Source organism: Hylobates moloch, unplaced genomic scaffold, assembly GCF_009828535.3.
Source record: "Hylobates moloch isolate HMO894 unplaced genomic scaffold, HMol_V3 SCAFFOLD_20, whole genome shotgun sequence".
In the NCBI taxonomy this organism is placed as follows: domain Eukaryota; kingdom Metazoa; phylum Chordata; class Mammalia; order Primates; family Hylobatidae; genus Hylobates; species Hylobates moloch.
In genome coordinates this window covers 37,557,537-37,571,463 of record NW_026652295.1, presented here as the reverse complement: position 1 = coordinate 37,571,463, position 13,927 = coordinate 37,557,537, and the positions used below count along the sequence as shown (strand labels likewise).

General features: G+C 42.0%; 1 protein-coding gene across 8 annotated transcripts in view; it reads right to left on the bottom strand.

Annotated features, from left to right (window-relative positions):
- Window positions 1-13,927, bottom strand: part of DNAH8 (dynein axonemal heavy chain 8) — a 309,672-nt gene that overhangs the window by 28,303 nt on the left and 267,442 nt on the right. For all 8 annotated transcript variants that reach the window (XM_058432164.1, XM_058432166.1, XM_058432167.1 and 5 more), the window contains one exon: window positions 10,588-10,748. In XM_058432164.1, the coding sequence (XP_058288147.1) occupies window positions 10,588-10,748 (161 nt within the window). The remainder of the gene's footprint in view (window positions 1-10,587; window positions 10,749-13,927) is intronic.

Genomic DNA, 13,927 nt, shown 5'->3' with positions numbered 1-13,927 from the left:
ATAATGAAGTAATTATACAACTCACCATCATGTAAAATCTGTGGGAGCCCTGAGCCTGTTTTCCTGCAACTAGACGGTCCCATCTGGGGGTGATGGGAGACAGTGACAGATCATCAGGCATTAGATTCTCATAAGGAGTGTGTAACCTAGGTCCCTGGCATGGGCAGTTCACAGTAGGGTTCTCGCTCCCATGAGAATCTAATGCTGCCACTGATCTGACAGGAAGCGGAGGCTCAGGTGGTAGTGCTCACTCACCTGCCGCTCACCTCCTACTGTGTGGCCCAGTTTCTAACAGGCCACGGACTGGTATTGGCTTGTGGCCCAGTGGTAGTGGACCCCTGCTTTAAGGCACAGCTTAAATGGAGCCTCTCTCACTAGCTTTCTTTGATCCCTAAGTTGGAATTGATTGCTCCTCCACCTGTGTTATCATAGCAATGTATACATACCCTGATTTTAGAGTTTACCATATTGTACCTCATCAGCATTTGCCATTCATCATCTTCCCCAATAGATGATGCGCTCCAAGAGCACGGACTGCATCTTACTCATCTTTGTATCCCCAGGTTAGCCAGACAGTAAGTTCTCAACAAATGTTTGTTTGTTGAATTGAGGCCAATTGGCTTACATTTTATTAAACCTTAAATATAAAGGACAGCAATTCTTCAATATTTAAAGGGCATGAAAATTTACTTATTCCTTCTTATGGTAAAAACATAGTCTATTGTTATTATTGTTTTTTGACTTCCTGGCACCTTTCAATGTGTGTGTGTGTGTGTGTGTGTGTGTGTGTGTATAAATGCCTTATTACAACTTTTGTATTCATTTCTAATAATGAATTAGGAACATTCATTTCTAATTATTATATATCTATTATATAATATGACAATACAATATAATATAATAATAAATACATTTATAGATATTAGAAATATCTATCTATCTCCCTCTTCTTGAGTCTTTGACAATTGATAAGTGCATTTGTTTTCATAGGATATTTTCACAGGATTCCCCCTCTCAGAGTTACTTGTATTTTTCTTATACTTTTTATGACTTTTAAAAACTGTGATTGTGCCCTACTTCAAAATTCAGGAATGGGTTGCAAATGTCTTTTGTGCCATATATACATAGTCCTCAAAACACAGGAGAATCAGAAAGATATAATTTGAGAGTGAAGTAAAACTATTCTTCTTCTTATATTATCAATGCAGATCTTTAATGATTAAAGACAAGAAAACCACAGTAAATTTCCACTCATGCTAAGAAAAGCAGAGTTCATGATTCCTACCTGTTCTAGCTACAAATAAAAAAAAAAAACATAAAGCCCCCATATCCAAATTCTCAGGTGCTCTCTCAGTCACCTTCAGCTTGAGCCCTCTGTGGAAGCGTGCTCAGCACCAGGGGCTAGGTCCCAACAGCGCACACCATTGCAGCGATGACCATTTTGCTCTCTGCTGACTCTGGCAAGTTCACTGGTGCTCCAAGGAGAGGCTGATGGAGATGCTGCTGCTGCTAGATCCCACCTAATAAATCACTTTCATGGTGAGTGATTTAATTTTTTATGAGATGATCTGAACACAGGCCTCAAAACATAGATGTTGGGAAGAAGCCTTGAAAAGTTGATCCACTGTGAATAAGAGCTAGCCAAGCTCTCCCCAGCACACATTTTATTATGCACAGAATGTCATTCCCTGGTATTCTAGGGCTGAACAACTCACATTTCTTTTTCCACAATGTGATTTTATGTTTGCAAAGATATGAAAGGCAGAAGCCTAGTTAGCTAGCTATAACAGAGAATTGCAAATCTCTCTATAGGCCACAAAAGCCCAAGGGCTTTCAGGAGAACAGTCCTCATAAGTGCTTTGAGATGAAGAACAAGAGCTATAATATTCCTTGAGGGTTGGTTCTAAGTTATTTCTTGAATAAAATTTCTCTTTAGAGTAAATATGGGAAGAAGCTCAGATTGCCCTTGTAGCTTGGTGGTTCTGGGAAGTCAGGGTCATGGATAATAGAAATGCAAAACAACTGAAAAACAGAGCTGTCTATGAAATAAACAACTACCTAATGAGATATTAGTGCACCATAATATCCAAATCAGTCTAGATTTACACACATCTTTGCACATGAAATATCAATGAGCATAAATTTTTTTAAAAATCTAAATCTCAAAAGTGTCCTCGAATACTCAAAGGAATACATTTCAGTTTGTATTGCATTGAAATGAATATAAAGGTTGTAATAAGGCATTTGATAAATTTCAGAAAGTAAAGAAACATGCATAACCACGGATGAGAAAAAGAGTGAAAATAAGCAACTATTTTTGACATTGAAAGAGTTGAATTTGCAGTCTTTGGTACCTTATAAATCTACATAATAAAATGTGAATAAACTGTGTATTTTCATGGTTCCTATCACTATGCTATCTAAACTCTTGAGAGAGATTTTACTTATTTTAAAGCATTTATTCACCTTGATTTCCCCCTCCACTTCAGAGATTCTGCATTCTTATGCAAGGACTGAGAAGACAGACTTGTGATTCGCCCTGCCCAAATCTCCCTCTTCTCTCAAATTTATGGATGCTAACTTCAGAGTGAAGATTCCAATAAAGAGGGGGCATCAAGTTCTTCATCATGGCCCAATTATAGCCTATCATCAAGTGATGGCCAGGCACCGTGGCTCATGCCTGTAATCCCAGCATTTTGGAAAGCCAGGGTGGGTGGATCACTTGAGGTCAGGAGTTCGAGACCAGCCTGGCCAACATGGTGAAACCCTGTCTCTACTAAAAATGCAAATACTAGCCAGGCATGGTGGCACATGCCTGTAGTTCCAGCTATTCGGGAGGCTGAGACATGAGAATTGCTTGAGCCTGGGAGGCGGAGGTTGCAGTGAGCCAAGATCGCACTACTGCACTCCAGCTTGGGCAACAGGGTGAGACTCTGTCTCAAAACAAAACAAAACAAAAACAAAACAAAAAACAAAAACAAACAAACAAAAAGAAGCAAGAATGCTGTTGAGCACCATGGATGGTCAGATAAATTAATGATTCCTCTGGCTGGGGACATTCACACAGACTTAGCCAGCATATCTTAGAGAGTCCTCTCTCATGGCTGAAGCTGTTACCTCTGCACACATGCATTCAAATCTTTCACCTGGGCTCCAGTCCACATTTCTCACCCCATTCAGTTATATCCCATGTTCTTTCCTAGCTCAACATGCCTCCAACAGAACTCTGTAACTTCTCCTCTAACATACTCCTGTTCCCAACTCCTCCACTACCCCAGCTCCCAGACAAGCAATGTCAGGGGCATCTTTGACTCCTTTTTCATTTCACTCAGAACTTGGAGAGTTACATCTTGCTGGAGCTGGGTGGAGACCAGAGGTGGGTTTCAGCTGGGATGCTTCGTCTGTTATTGCTTACTGCTTCCTGGTGGCTGGTGGGGGAACAGCAAGGGGCGTAGCAAAGTCCTCGAAGAAGGCAAGCTCACTCGCCAGGATTCCATCCACCAGATATTTCAGAGCCAGAGGAAAGAAGAATCAAACCTAGGACAAGGCTTACTCAGAGACCAAAAAAATTACCAAGCACGGAGCTGCAGAACAGAGCTGACCACCTAAGCAGGAACCAGAAATGGGCTAAGACATACTGGGTAAAGGGGATCAGGGATGGGTGGGAGAGACCCCAAGGCAGACCATATGGGAAGTTAAGGATGAAGAGAGATCAGAGGATGACCACAGGTCTTACAGGCCTGCCAGCTGCTCTAGCAGATATAATCCCCCACTTTAGGCAGGGGTCCAGGGCTTTCTACTTGACCTCACTAGTGTGGTGAAAGGTTGCAAGATCTTGACACTATTTTGGGAGAAGCTCGCTTGTGGCATCCTACAGCATGCATGCCAGTGACACCATGTGGGCCTCTGGACAGAGCTGTGAAGAGAGACTTGACAAAACACAGAAGGCTCACCATGCCCTCTCTAACACACCAGTTTGCAGCAAGAAACAGATTAACAGCTACAGAAGAAGGTTCTCAGCCATTGCCCTGCATTCGCTAAGTCCTATCAGTCCCCCCTTGAGACCTGTCCTGCAGCTTCACTCCACCCCATGACCATCCCTACTCTAGGCCGGCATCCTCACACACCTGGACTTACCCACAGGGTACCCGAGGTGTCGATTAGTCACCTTGGGTGCTCTAGATGAGGTGGAGAGATGAGCCTTGTCACATGGCAGAGAACTTGTCTTTTATTCTAACTGCTGTGGGAAGCCATTTAGATGGAGGAGAAGCAGAGGAGAAGTAGATGGAGGAGATTCAGTTTGGGGCTTTTAAAGGTCAAGTTGTCTGAAAGACATGCCAGTGGATGTCACATAGAAATTGTATAAATGACTGTGGAGCACGGAGGAAAGGTTTAGACAACATATATGTGGCATGTTGATGTTTTAAGGGCCATTGGTAAAGATGAGCTCTACTCAGGAGGGAAGGTGGACATGACAATAAAAGAGGTTAAAATGTCAGTAGAACATAGGCCATAGATTTATAGGCAAGTGAAGGGAAGGGAAGGCTCTTTAAAGCATGAGAGATACTAGATCACACTGCTACCTGGACCATACACTGAAGGGTGATGCTATTAAAGTCATGCTTTGCAGTCTTTTGCATTTTGCAACATATTTTGTTACTCTGTCAGTGTGATTTTGCCACTGAGGACTGAGAACCTGCTGAGCCGGACAGCAGGAGAACCCTGTGAAAAGGAGCCTCTGGCTCTGGTGAGATGTTCATCTGTGTCAATACTAAGTTCCTTCTTAGTATTAAGTAAGGATAACCACCATATAACAGTATAACCACTGTTTCTCAGTGGTTTCTCTGGGATGTGTTGGCAATACCATAGTGAAGTGGTTGAACAGAGCTGCCTTGATAGATTGTATTAAGAAGGCTAGTACATTCCTTTTGGAGAGGCACCAGAGTAGCTTCGAGTTGTCATCAGATTTCAGACCAAGGTCTATAGAGCTAGCGTTATGTCCACACTTCTATAACAATTTTACTGAATGGGTTGGACTCAGTATAGGGTAAGGAAGAAGTGATTGCATTCTTTACCACATTGTACTGAGTCCAGCTTATTAGAGTAGATTAAAGACTACTTTGCATGTCTTTGTGAAAATAAATACGAAAACCCAGATGAAACAAATAATTTCCTTGGAGAACACAACTGACAAAATATTGACTGCAGTGGTGACAGAGAAATACGAAAGATATCAAAGAACTAGCACTGAGCCCAGATGGTTTCACAAGAGAATTCTACCAAACTTTAAAGCATCCAATACTACATAAATTGTTCCAGAGCTTAGAAAAACTTCCAAATTTTTACAAAGCAAATATAACATTGATTAGTAATTAAACCTGATAAAGATGCCACAAAAACTCTAGGCCACTTTTATTTATGAATATCAATGCAAAATTCCCCAATGAACCATTAATAGAGTATATCACTACATTAGGAGAAGAATAATACCTCAGAACCCAATGGTATTAATTTCAGATTATCTGTAGAAAATTTGAGTTAGGAAATCCATTAATATAATTCACTAACTTTTTAGGTGTTTAGGGGAAAATCATATGATTATTTCCATAAATGTTGAAAGGCATTCAACAAAATTCAACACCAATTTCTGAAAACAACAGAAAAATACGCATGCAACCATAGCTAGGACAAGCTCAGAAAAAAAAAAAGAGCAATGACGGGAGACTATAAAACTACCAGACAATAAAACATACTGGAGACTAGCTAAATTTAAAACAGACTACTACCAAATAGAAAGGAAAACAGAATAGAAAGCCCAGAAATGGACCCAAGTACCTATGGAAGGAAATTCTATGTTAAAGGAAGCAGGAGGCCAAGGCTGGCTGATCACCTGTGGTCAAGAGTTCAAGACCAGCCTGGTCAACATGGTGAAACCCTTTCTCTACTAAAATACAAAAATTTGCCAGGTGTGGTGGTGTGTGCCTGTAACCCCAGCTACTCAGGAGGCTGAGGCAGGAGAATCACTTGAACCTGGGAGGTGGTTTTAGTGAGCCAAGATCATGACATAGCACTCCAGCCTGGGCAACAGAGCATGACTCTGACTCAAAAAAAAAAAAAAAATCACTGGTGATAGGATAACTGGATTGCTATTTTGAAAAAGAATGTCATCCATACTTATACCACAATAAATTCCTAACGGGTAAAAGAACTAAATGTAAAAAAATGAAACCATACAAGCACTAAAAAAAAAAATGTAGATGATTCCTTTATACCCTGATGAGGGAAGAAGCTTTCTTACTATTACTAAAAATCCAGATGTAACAACAGCAAGAACAGAATTTATGTAGTCATAAATTTGACTGCATAAAAATAAAAGGAAACGACAATAACACTTCTACCTGATCAATGGGGGAAAAATCACAAGCAAAGCTAAAATACTGAGAAAAATATTTGCAAACCACATCACAAACAAAGGGTTGTTATCCCTAATATATAAATAAGTCCTAAAATTAAATAAAAAGAATAAAAACTCCATTGGAAAGGAATGGACAGACTATATATAAATAGCCCTTAAGTATATGAAAATTTTCTCAATTTCACTCAAAATAAGAGAAGTGAACTAAAGCTCTGCTGAGATAACATTTCTCACTGTCATATTGGTGAAGGTTCAAATGCCTCACCAGTGCTCTGTTGATGAGATTCTGAAAAACGGGCACTCTCACAGACTGCAAGTAAAAGTACAAAATAGCATAACCCTATGTAAGGGAATTTGACAATATTCACTAAATCTTGATCTAGCAATCCCACCCATAACAATTTACCCTGAAAATACATCTCTAATAATATGAGAGTCCACAAGCATAAAGTTATTAATGGAAGAATTATTTGAGATAGCAAAATATTGGAAGCAACCTAAATGCCCATCCATAGGCAAATGATTGAACAAACTATGATCCATATAAACAATGGAGCAGCATGCAGCTGCAAAAAAAATAATGAGGAAGATAATAAAGACCTGATATGACGTGATTTACAGGATACATTGTTAAGTGAAAAAAGCAAGACACAACACAATAGATACAGTTTGGCAACTTTGTATAAGAAAGAAAGGGTAATAACAATATGTATATATGTATGTACATGCAAAAAGAAACACAGGGAAGATAAACCAGAAACTGTGTCTGGTTACCCATAAAAGAAGAGGGAAATGAGCTGAAAGGTCTGAGACTTCTCTAAGAACAACTTACTATCAAGTTGTAACTTTTGAACCATATTCATATTTTACATATTCAAAACAATAGCATGTGTGGGGGAAAAAACCCTTAAATGTAATACAAACAGAAACAAATAAACATAACTATATATCAATTGATAGCATAACCACAAAGAAAAAAAAATCATTAATCCAAGTGACCTTTGAACACACTACTCTTTATACCCAGTGGAATATATCCTAACGACAAAAAGAACTGCAAAGAAATCTTGACCTCTACTTAATAGGTTTGTTGCTGGTAGTGGTATTGGCATAGTAATTGCAAGTGAATGAATACACATATTGAAGTTGCTGGGAACCAGAGTTTTTACAGTGGGAGAAAGGAGATACCAATATGGAATGGGGGAAGACAAAGAACAACCCTGAGGTATACAATTGGAATTGGAGTTATTTGTATTAACTCATGATGTTTTAAAAAGTACATGCTTCCTAGCTCTATCCACTGAGAGGGCATACAAACACACACACAGAGAAATATATGTGATTATATATAGATATAGCTGTAGATATATAAACATACAGAGATATAAATATAGAAGGAGAAAAAGCAAATGGATCAAAACATGAACAATTCTTGGATCTCGATGGAACGTATGAACGTTTACTGTATGTGCAACTTTTCTGAGAGTTTGTAATCATTCCAAATAAAAAGTCAAGGAAAAAATAGTTTGTCTTTGTCTTTGTCTCCAATTGCTTTTACATTTGAGTTGTACTTCTCTGGACCTTTTCTAGCCCTGGTTCATCTTTCTTGAGAGCTGGTGAGTGAAACAGCCTGCGGTGAACAAGGCCTAGGTGCACCATCACCCTGGGTGAGGGTGAAATGGTTTCATCTTGTTAGGAGCCTGTGGATTATCCAGGAACCAGCTCTTGTGACTCCCCAGTCTCTTGTCAAGGATGGAATTAAAGTTCAGAGCCGTCATATGAGAACATTTTCAGTCACAAATTTGCAAGTGCGTTAAGACTTATCAGTTGTTTCTCTGTCCACTCATGTGAACTTGTGGGATCTTTCTATGGAATCTCCTCATTGATCACATCCTTCACACTCTAGAAGAATTTAGCAGCACTGATTCAGTCAACAAATACTTCCTGAGCCCCAGGCACTGCTATAGCACAAGGGATGCAGTGGTGAAAACACACACAAAAGTTTCAGGTGTAGTGGAACTTATGGTTCAGTGGTGGTTGTTGGACAATAACAAATCAGTAATTAAAGTGTAGAGTATGAGGCTGGGTGCAGTGGCTCACACCTGTAATCCCAACCCTTTGGGAGGCCGAGGTGGGTGATCACCTGAGGCTGGGAGTTCGAGACCAGCCTGACCAATATGGAGAAACCCTGTCTCTATAAAAAAATACAAAAATTAGCCAGGCGTGGTGGTGCATGCCTGTAATCCCAGCTACTGAGGAGGCTGAGGCAGGAGAATCGCTTGAACCTGGGAGGCAGAGGTTGTGGTGAGCCAAGATCGTGCCACTGCACTCCAGCATGGGCAACAAGAGGGAAACTCCGTGTCAAAAAAAAAAAAGTGTAGCGTATGTCAGTGGGTGATACAAACTATAGAGAAGAGCAGGCCAGGAGGACAAGGTCTTGGGCAGGGTTTGGGGAGTGGGTTGCAATCTTTAAATAGCACAGCCAGGAAAGGCATCATAGAAAAGGCTACATCTAAGCAAAGACTAGAAGAGGTAAAAGGGTGAGCCACTGTGATATCTAGGAGAAGGGAGGTTCCAGGCAGTGCAAGTATCCTGTGGCAGGTGCTGTCTGGCCTGTCTGAGTAACAGGAAGCCGTCTGGCCTGAGTAACAGGAGCTGAGTGGGCACGAAGGTGGGAGAGGACTGAAAGAGCCAGGGTGGGGAGGTAGAGGGCAGTGGCACTATTTGACTTTGTAGGTCATCTGTATGTAGGTCACTGTCGGTCTTTGACCTTGACTCAGAGTGTCACGGGAACCTTGGGAGGATTCTGAGCAGAGGGTTGATGTGGTCTGACTCACATTTTTAAAGTCTCAGCTAAAGCAAAACTACTTTCCTATGCTCCCTCTTTCATAAAATCTAAGAGTTGATTGTCAATCCAATCCCTGAGGAATCCTTTTTATTTCTTCACTTCTTTCCCATCCCCAGAAAACTTATGAAAGCCTCCTTAAATAACAGCAAGGGCTGCCACTAACAAGCCTTCGTGGTTCCATCATGGGGGTGGAACGGAGCACTGGCATTTGTAGGTATTTTCAATCATGTCCGCATCTTTGAAGATGAAAAGCAGCCTGGGCGAGATGAGAGGATATGGTGAAGGTGGAATCAACGCGGGTGTAGAGAGGCCAAAAGTGCATCCTCATGCAGGGAGCCAGGAGGGTGGTCAGAGGCTGGAAGGAAATTGGCAGCAAACTGGGACTCCTGGGACATCTGGCAAGGCCAGGGAAATGTCCATGTCCAAACCCAGAGAATTATTAAAATTAAAAGAGTAGGCCAGGGACTAGGAGAGAAGAATGCCCCACTCTTAGGGCATTCTCAGCTTAGAATCTGCCAGAGGAGTCTTGGTTTCTTCCATTTCCTGAAACCATTTTCCTGAATGTAAACCTTGTGACTTTTCATCACGGGGCCGCAGAGGACATGCGGTCCATTCCAAAGGATTCCAGTTCAGGTGCTTGGGTTTGGTAGGGATCTCTAAAGAGAGAAGGGGTGACACTTCATGCCAAGGGGCTTGGAACTGGGGAGTATTTCTTCTCTAGGTGATGAGTGGAGCAGGGACCTCATGCAAAGCTGAGCCCCTCCACTCTTTCCTCCCGGGGCTGTGCATCTGTGTCGGGTGCTCAAGTGCTCACTGCACTGCACCTACCACAGGCAATGCATGACAAAAGGATGCAGATGAGCAAGTGAGGGAGAGGGGCCATGAGAGAGAGGACCGGGCAGAAATACAATTCTTCACCCTCCCATCTGTTCTCACCTGGCTTTTTAGATTCTATGTATAAGCATTACATTCTTAATGAATTTTTGAAGAAAGAGATGAGGAGCTGGCAGACCACTCTCCTGCCAGTGGAGAGCACCGCTACCACTAACACCAACTCGTTTTATGACATGACAGAGGAGAAATAATCAATGCATAAATTAGAGCTTAACGTTGTCATAAACACTGGAGCATCAGGATTTAGTGAGAGGAGAGCAGACCAAGATATGACAAAGTTGTAATTGGGAGACAGGAAGCGACACTATTTTTCACAGTAAAATAAAAAAAGGGGGAAAGGAGAGAGATTAGGAGAGAAAATGAAATGCACCATCTTTGCCAGACTGAGTTACAAATGACCCCTTCAAATTAAAAAATGCCAGGGACTTACGTGATATCAGCATTAGGGTGAAGCCCAAAGACTTCAGGGTTATCTAGGGATGGCAGTGACTGGATGTATTCAAAATACTGGTCTAAGGTTTTGCACAAGGGGATTTTATATCCAGTATAAAAGCAGAATGACGGTTCAAACATCTTCTCGCTGAACCAGACCTGTATGTGAGAGAAAACAAAAGAAATAAAATTGATGAGCATCTAAATGAAAACTGCTACAAGAAAGGAGAGGGGCCACCTTATTTCCATTTTAATAGAGTTTTTAATATTGATTTTGAGAGTGCTTTAACAATACTACTGATAGAATAATTAGCACATATATGGAGAAAAGAGAGAGACCAGAACACAATTTGACCTGGCCTCCGTTTAACACCAAAGAAGATACTCACCAAGAGTAAGGACGAGAGAGCAACTCTACAAGCCCATTCTCTGATTGAGTCATTTGACAACCCTCAATTCCATTTTAGGAGTAGGAACATACTGCAAAGTCTGTGAGGCCAGACTCCCACACACAAGAGAATATCTGGGCATTTTCATCACCCCACTTCTCCCCCACGTGGGGCTCATACCAGAAGGATGTGCTTGTGCGCAGTTTCACTCACACAGCAATGAGCCCCAGCACACGGCCAGGAGAGCTCCATGCAAACTCTCCCCTCCCACCCTGAGCTGAAGAGCTTCCTTTGCTAATTACGTCCCTGTCCACACAAAGTAAATGTATTCAGCTGCCTTGCTGTTTGCCTTAAGACATCCCTTTCTTATTCCATATGAATTATCTTTAACAAAACAGTGAGAGAACAAATATATGGTTGGTGTGAATAGACTTATTCTCAGAAAGGAAAAAAAAAATGATGCTAAATGCCTATGAGCCAGATTTGAGGCAATGACTTATGTCTCACAGCAATTTTCCCAGTGGGGAAGGAAATAATGGGAAGACAGGAAGAGTGGAAATGCAGGCACGACATCTGAATTACTCGGAGCACTTGACGAGAAAGAGGGACGGTGCCTTACTCTGGTTGGTCACACGTTCTCTAGTACCTTCCCTCCATCTCCTTTCTCCAGCTCTTTTTAGATCCAGTGATTGCTCTTAAATACCCTGTGTACTGATTCTCTCTCTGTTTTATCCTATTCAGCTCCTGTGCATGAGCAGGCTGAGTTTAGAACCAGAACAGAATGCAAAGATAAGAGACACACAGTCCTTTCTTTCAAGGAGCTTGTGACCCAGTGGAGGGAAAAGCCAATTACTTAATAACCACAATACAAAGTGCACTAAGGCAAGAGGCAGAAGGAAATAAAAATAAGCAAAGTACTAAGGAGGTTTAAAGCAGGAACAAAGAACATCCAGGTGGATGTCAGCTGAGGTCTTCTCAAGGAGGTGATTTTTGGAGATAAGTCTTGAAGGAGAGAATTTTGACAGGAGAACTTGGAATGGGGAGGCCACATAAACAAAGGTATAGAACTGATGCAAAAATGAGAAGCAGGTTAAGGGAATAATGGAATATAGGGAGGACACAATGTAGTCATAGAGATAGGACAGGAAAAGTGAGGTGAGGTCATATCATGGATGACTGCTGATGTCAGGGTGAGGACTGGTGATTAATTCAAGAAATGGAGAGTAGTTGAAAGTTATTAAAGAGAACAGTGTTATGAGCATGGTCATTACTTAAAAATATTAGATTTTTCATTATGTGGATGACTTAAATTGCAGGAAGACACCCTAAGGGGGCAAAGGCCATGGGTCCTCAGCACACAGATAATAAATGACCACACTAAATTCTGTGTTGCCAGATGACATGTATGTGTAAGAGCAAAATGAAGTTTCTTCCTGTTTTCCCAGCACTTTATACACACACAAATAGCTAAGTTTCACCAAATTTGGAGGCTATTTGGGGGCAAAGTCAAAATACGAAATATGAAATCTACATGGAGCTACTTTGTGAGTGGTCATCCCCCACAAACACCCAATACAGTTCTGCAATTGCTTTTAGCAGAGAGACTCTGTAAGATGCTGAGAACAGAGAAAACAAAGTTCAAAGACAAGCCCGAGATTGAAAGTCAGAGGGACAGAGGATGCCATGTGCAGGCATGAGTTTACAGTGGAGCTGCTTCTCCCATGGGCAACACTGGATGACATGCTTGGGGTAAAGTGGAGGCAGTGCAGGCAGGTGGCTGGTCAGAAGGCAAGCCTGGGGCTGAGGATGAGATCAAACAGGTGAAGGCAGGGTGTAGGGGCTGTGGGGCTTTTGTGCAGCCTTTCTCAAGAGGGTTGCTGCTGCCAGGTTCATGTGGTAAGCTCATGCCCTTAGGGCCAGAGACCCAAACTCACCTCTGGTTATTGATGACCATCTGAAACAGGTCCAAGCTAGACAGAGAAATGAATGACAGAAAGCAACAAGACAGGAGGTTGGAGAGGATGTAGGGCAAAGAGAAGATTCAGTAGGATAAGGAAGTGGGGTGGCCAACAGTCAGAGAATTGAAGTCACTGAAGGTTGTGCCACTCTTAGGGAAGTCCTGAGAGAGGGGGAGGGAATAAGCCCACAGAAGCTACTCAGGGGCAAATGAATGGGAAAATAGTAAGATAAACTTTTGACTTAAGGCACTAATTGCTGAGAACGGAGTCCAGAGAAACCAGAATCAGATGATAGAAGGGAGTAACATAACTCAGGTGAGGTGGGAGCTGCTGTTACTTGGAATGGGGAGGCCACATTCCAAGCCTGTGCTTTTAGATCAGGAAGTCTGCACATCCCAGGCCCAGAGGACAGAGAATCTTGGGTTTCTAGGAGAGTGTTGAGGTCAGCTGACTAGTCCTCTGTGGCCCGAAATGCCAAATGTCAGAGTACAGGGAAGAAGTAGAAGAGGAAGAAAGGTAAAAGAGGGGTCAGAGAGCGGAATCCCCCTGCTTGAGATCTTGAAGGTGGAGCAGGCTGAGAGAGCGACACTTCTTCCTCCCCCTCCCTGTGCTCCGCGCTCAGACATCTCCCTGGAGGCTCTGGATCAACACCGCAGCTTCCGTTGTTACTATCTACATGCTGAAGAATTCCAGATCCTTATCTCCATGCCTGAGCTCCACCATGACCTCCGGATCTGTACATCCAGGTGCCTTGTTCACCTTCATTCATGCATTCGTTCTTTTATTCAACAAATATTTACCGAGCACTTATATGTGTTGGGCTCTGTTTCTGGTGCTCAGAGTTTGGCACTGATGTAATAAGACAAAGTCCCTACGCTCATGGCAGTTACGGTCTTAGACAACTTGATTTGGATGTCTAATAGACATCTCAAATGTTATATGATCAAAACCGAACTCTTAATTTCCAGCCCCAGCCAATAAAACTCATTCC